This window comes from Saccopteryx bilineata, chromosome 12 (assembly GCF_036850765.1).
Source record: "Saccopteryx bilineata isolate mSacBil1 chromosome 12, mSacBil1_pri_phased_curated, whole genome shotgun sequence".
Classification (NCBI taxonomy): domain Eukaryota; kingdom Metazoa; phylum Chordata; class Mammalia; order Chiroptera; family Emballonuridae; genus Saccopteryx; species Saccopteryx bilineata.
Genome location: NC_089501.1, coordinates 13,019,627 through 13,025,626, shown reverse-complemented (window position 1 = coordinate 13,025,626; position 6,000 = coordinate 13,019,627). Strand labels below are relative to the sequence as shown.

Sequence of the window (6,000 nt, the reverse complement as noted above, 5' to 3'; positions counted from 1 at the left end):
TGAGTTCACCCTATATGGACTAGATGCCCAAGTATTTTCAAGGGCAGTAACTGGACCATACTAGGTGAGTTCTCTCTCGAATACATCCCAGTCTTGCACTGATTTGAAAGCTAACTCTGATAACCTTGTTATCAAGAGCCTGAGAAGGGGTAAGGGAACGCTACTGCAACGTCACCTGAAAAAAACAACAACTATTCATGTGATTCTGACATTCAGTCAGTCATATCCAAAGAGTAGTTTGACACTCCATTTTATGCTGGTTTGTTATATAAAATAATCACACATTTTTTTTTTCATTCAAACAAGTTCTCTAAAAGTCTGTGTATACATATACAGTACACATATATAATTATATGTACATATATAAACTTTATATGGAATTATTCTGGGATGTGAATTGGTGGGAAAATAATACTCGATTTCAATTTAGAGTTAAACAAACTCAGTAGTTATTTTAGATTGTAATTCTAGGTTCAGTTGATGTTTTTGCTACCTCAATATTCTTTTTATATTTTAATTTTTTTTATTGAGAAGGAGGGAGACAGACTCCTGCATGTGCCCCGACTGGGATCCACCCACAGGCCCCCCTACCGGGCAATGTTCTGCCCATCTGGGGCCGCTGCTTCGTTGTTCGGAAACTGAGCTATTATTTTAGCACCTAAGGTCAGGCCATGGAGCAATCCTCAGCGCCTGGGGCCAACTTACTCAACCATTGGAGCCATGCTGCAGGAGGAGAAGAGAGAGAGAAAGAGAAGGGGTGGAGAAGAAGGAGAAGATGGTTGCTTCTCCTATGTGCCCTGACTGGGAAATTGAACCTGGGACTTCCATAAGCCAGGCTGATGCTCCACTGTTGAGCCAACCAACCAGGGCCTTTTTAATTTTTGTAATTAATTAATTTATTTTCAAGAGAGAAGGGGGGGACACATCCATCTGTTCCTGTATGTGTCCTGACTGGGGATCAAACCAGAAGGAAACGTGGAAATAAACTCTCACCTTCTCTTTCAACAAGATGGGGAAAATTGAGGTCAAATTAGGTGATTAACCTGTTCAGATTCTTTAGATGGGTACTAGTAAAAGTGGGACTAGAACTTCTGACCTGAGTGAATTTTTTTTCACTCCTCAGTGACCAAAAAGTGCAATTAACTTCTTATTTTGGAGTTCTCATTTTCACATTAACAATAGTGATTTATAAGCATTTAAAGGTTTATTATTCTTTGCCATTCACAAAATAAATTGTAAGAAAAAATAGTTTTATTTAAAAGAAATTAAATGTGTATTAAAAGTATACATGAGATAGCATTTATCACTGAGCCTTAAGCTTGATTATGTACGCTCGTTAACTTATTCCAATGAGATTTAGGAAATCAATTTCAAACACATTATTATATTAGTATATATCAGAGAAACATACTGACTCTGAAAAAATGATTTCAGTAACTGTTAACCTACCCTGAGATACTCATTCCCATAAATTATTTGGGATTATTTTTGAACATTTAAATATTTTAACAAAATATTTATCTTTTCATTGTATACATCAATATGCTAAGTTCTCTGCTACAGTCCAAGTAAAATAACGATAGTGATCAGTGTGTTTTCTGTCCTTGTTCACAATGGACAGAGTGAAAATTACAACATAAAGAATAGCCAAGATTTATATTGTAAACGTTATCTGGCTCCAAACATTTTACAGCAAATAGCTACTAATATGACTATGCATAGCACATGGAACACAACCCTGGATTGTAGTATACCAATAAAACCTCGTAAAGCAGTTCTTCTCAACATTTCTTCCATTATTCTGCTCCCACCCCGCTAAGAGAAAAATGAAATTTAACTTTATATTTCTCCTTAATGAGAAAAATAAAAACTATGGAATAGATTTTATTGGGTAATGCTGCGTTTTGGAGGATTATAATCCATTGCATTATCTTTTTTTTTTTTTTCACTCTAAGAACTGATTTATTTTTCCTTTTGAGAATACGTGTTTTAAAGTAAATGAGAATGAACAAAACAGCCTTTAATATTAGAGGGGAGGGGGTACTCTAATAGGTAACACTGGAGGTTGGCTTCTGGTATCACCATACTGGCTGTGTGGTATCAGAAGAAATCATGTCTCTGTTCCTTGCTTTGGAAAACAAAATCATAGCAAAAAACCCAATAGCTTGGAAAAGTCATTTAATCTCACCAGAATCCATGTCCTTGGCTATAAATGAAAGAGAAGTAGACCAATTATTATAACTTCAGGCTGGATTTTCCTGGGGCATATAAAAGATGTCAATGCTCATCCATATCCCCAGATCAAATAAACCAATCTCTGGAGGTTATAGTCCAGCCAGTGGTTCTCAGACTTTAGTGAGAATCACACTGTTATTAAACAGATTGCTGACCCCATTTCCAGAGTTTCTAATTCTGTAGGTCCGGGGTGGGACGTGCAAACTTACATTTCTATCAGATTTTCAGGTGAGCCACTGGCCTAGGCCTAGGTCTAAATATGCGTGTATATTTGTGTGTCCCAGGTGAATTCCAATTCTAGAACTAGTAGTATATAAAATATTATTAGTAAGGTTCTTTCCAGTTCTAAGATATTGAGATTTTGATATAATGAGAGTTGAAACAGGACCTATGGAAAACATCATCAATTTCTCCGTCAATTTTCATTAAGAATTTGTTTCTATAAAGCATTTTACAGTATTTTTTAAAACATTAACATTTTTACAGTACATTTGCTTCATTATCGGTCTTCCTTCATTTTTCAGTAAAGATAAGTTACTGGGTTGTCAGTGGTTCATCCTGTGATAAGACCAATGGAGGCTTTGGGTAGTAGCCAGCCGTTTTTGAATTGTTTGAAGAGAACCTTGTAAATTTGTAGTCCAGGGGTAATTCTGGAAAAAAAACACAAACCATAATTTGATTATTCTGCGGTTATCAAAAGCCCTTCCATAAATATAAACATCAAAATTTGATAGTCACTGAACACATAAAATAAGGACGAGCATCTCATTTTTTTAAATTTAAAAATATCTCAGGCCTTACTCAGAGGATCATGTAATTGGTAAATGAGAACTAATAATCTTCAGTGGCCCTGACCAGGTGGCTCAGTGGTACAGCAACGACCAGTGTGTGGAAGTCGCAGGTTTGATTCCTGGTCTATTTCCCCTGCTCTCACTAAAAAAAAAAAAAAAAAAAAAAAAAAAATCTTCAGCCTTTCGGTTACTAAGAATAAACTTTGACTACTTAGCTAAATGAAGATTCAAATATCACAATGTAGCAGCTTTCTCCATATGATAAGCATTACACACAGCCGTAAGAGAATCAGAAGAGAGAACATAAAATCTTTCTTGATGGTAAGACACTGTGATGTCTTCATATAAGTCTCTCAAAAAGCAGTCTTCAGATATTTTCTTCCCAAATTTCTCCAAGGAAACAATTATCAGGAATATTACAAGTTACACATTATGATATATGTCATGTTATAATACTCAGCACATACAGATTGATACTGAACAGTAATCCTTATTTCACAAATTTTACAAGTAAAACATTTGGTAGGTCTGTGTATTTTGAGAATGACACTAGCATAAAAATTTTAAACACCAGAGGCTCAAGCAGTTAACCCTCATGAGGAGAAAATTACTATTAGAGACTGGGAAGAAGGAACACCCTCTTTCTGATTCCAGAGAAAGCTAAGATTCCTGTTAGCAGAAATACATTCAGTTTAGAGAACTGCACAGGACGTCACTGCCCAGTTAGCTGGAATGTATATTGAGACACACATTAAAAGGCACTGAAAACTGATAAAACTAAGTTTCTAAACTTACAAATCTGAGGTCCAGGCCTTCTAATAAGCCACTAAAAGACCGGCTAAGAGGTGAGCCACCATCTTTTTCTGTCTTTCCTATACATTTCCTATAGTAATTAGAAATTATAATTATGTAGCTATCATTATAAAGTTAAAATGATTACATTATCAAAATGCTTATAAATCAATCGCCATTATAACATATGCATATATGACTGATAAATGTAAACTTTTATAACATCTATAAAAATGGCTTCTATGCATTTAAATGGCAGTGAGATAACCAAGTTTAACAGGATATCTATGAATAAAGAAACATTACTTGAATAAAAAAAGGTTTTAAGAGGTAGTATCAGGTTTGTGTTTTACCTCCAATCTTATTTAAAACAAAAATTTTATTTTCCTATGTAGCAAAAAAGGTAAACTACTATTAAGAAATAGCTAAACTGAGATCAGCTGACTGTCCTATTAAAACAAGGATCTCTAGGCTGACGATTGAGCAAGGAAACATCTATGTCATTGTTATAGGAAAGTAACTGCTGGGTGCTATTTGGAAGAAAACAAAAGGTAGATAAAGAACCGAATTCTTGTCTAACATAACAATGTTCTATTAACTGTGTACCAAATAACAACCATATTATATAATAAAATGAAGCGAACCAAAATGAACAAATATTCTTAAATAGTAAGTTCTAGATAAAATAACATGACAAACAGAGCAACTCACAGGACCCTCCCCCCCCCATTTTTAACAAAAGATATTAATTAGCAGGGTAACATTTATATAATGATTCTATCTTCAACATGTCTAAAGCCATGGCTACTGCATTATTTTTCTTCCAGTCATCTTTCTTAGTTGGAGGTAAATTATACAGTGGTATCCAACTTTACTAAAACAGTTAACTAAAATAATCAACTTTAAGTTCTGTGTGAGATAGAACTTTATGAGACGGTGACCACAGCAATGAGTGCTAACTTAGAAACTGACAAAATAACACTTCGCTTTTTGAGGAAGTGTCTTGGACATCGACATCAACAAATGACAATGATATACCAAGTCTCATCTTCTGCCATCCCAACACAAAAAAATTGTTACTTGTTTAGCTTTGTTCACTGGGTGAATATTTTCTCCTGAGAAAAGGTAGAGACAAAGGCCTTTCTGAGTTCTCTCCCGGGAAGCTGTGTTGGAAAGCTTTTGGAAGATGACAATGGGAGGGAACTGCCGCTGCTGTGATTATGCTTCTGCAAGGAGGTGATCACCGCAGAAGATAAAGGTGGGGCTATTTTCACATTCTTTGGAAAAATATTTAAATCTTGGAATAACAGGATTCCCTTTTCTTTGACTATTTTACCATTTCACATTTATAGTCTATTAAACAGTTTTTATTCAGATACTTCAGAATAATTCAGTGACTTCCATTATCACATTACCTTCTTCTCATTATAAATTTGAATCACTGAAAAAAAAAGAGTAAAATATAAAAATTGAAAATAATAGTTTAATTCTGGGCTGGCTCCTTCTTTCAAGTTACAAGATCCATTTCTTTAAAAGGAAAATCATTTGTAAAAGGAAGACAGATATTTAGCTTATCTTCCTTTTTTTGTGTGTGTGACAGAGACAGAGAGAGGGACAGACAGACGGGTAGGGAGAGAGATAAGAAACATCAATTTTTTGTTGTGGTACTTTAGTTGTTTATCGATTGCTTTCTCATATGTGCCTTGACCGGGTGGCTACAGCAGAGTGAGTAACCCCTAATTCAAGCCAGTGACCTTTGGGCTCAAGCCAGTATTCATGGGGTCATTTCTATGATCCCACACTCAAGCCGGTGACTCCGCACTCAACCCAGCTGGGGACGTCCGGGTTTTGAACCTAGGTCCTTTGCGTCTCAGTCTGATGCTCTATCCACTGCGCCACCACCTGGTCAGGCTAGCTTATCTTTCTTTTATGCTATGTGTGTAAACATAGAACAAAATAAAAAAATAAACCACTTGAAACCAATGAAAATGAGATACTATTTCAACAAGTAGGATATACTGACTTCTAACTGATTTGCATACTGGCACAGCGCACGGACCTTTTGGAAGGTCATGCATATGTCAGAGTTGTCATCATCATCATCGTCAGATAAGTATTTTGCTCTTTCTTTCATATCTCGCCTGTGAGGGAGGAAATGAGGTTTAAAAACCTTTAGGCCCTG

At 35.6% G+C, this 6,000-nt stretch overlaps 1 protein-coding gene across 2 annotated transcripts in view; it reads right to left on the bottom strand.

Annotated features, from left to right (window-relative positions):
• Positions 1 to 1,881: 1,881 nt before the first annotated feature.
• The window catches only part of NT5DC1 (5'-nucleotidase domain containing 1), a 158,645-nt gene continuing 154,526 nt past the window's right edge, over positions 1,882 to 6,000 (bottom strand). For both annotated transcript variants that reach the window (XM_066247960.1, XM_066247961.1), the window contains exon 12: positions 1,882 to 2,885. In XM_066247960.1, the coding sequence (XP_066104057.1) occupies positions 2,770 to 2,885 (116 nt within the window). In that variant the 3' untranslated portion in view covers positions 1,882 to 2,769. The remainder of the gene's footprint in view (positions 2,886 to 6,000) is intronic.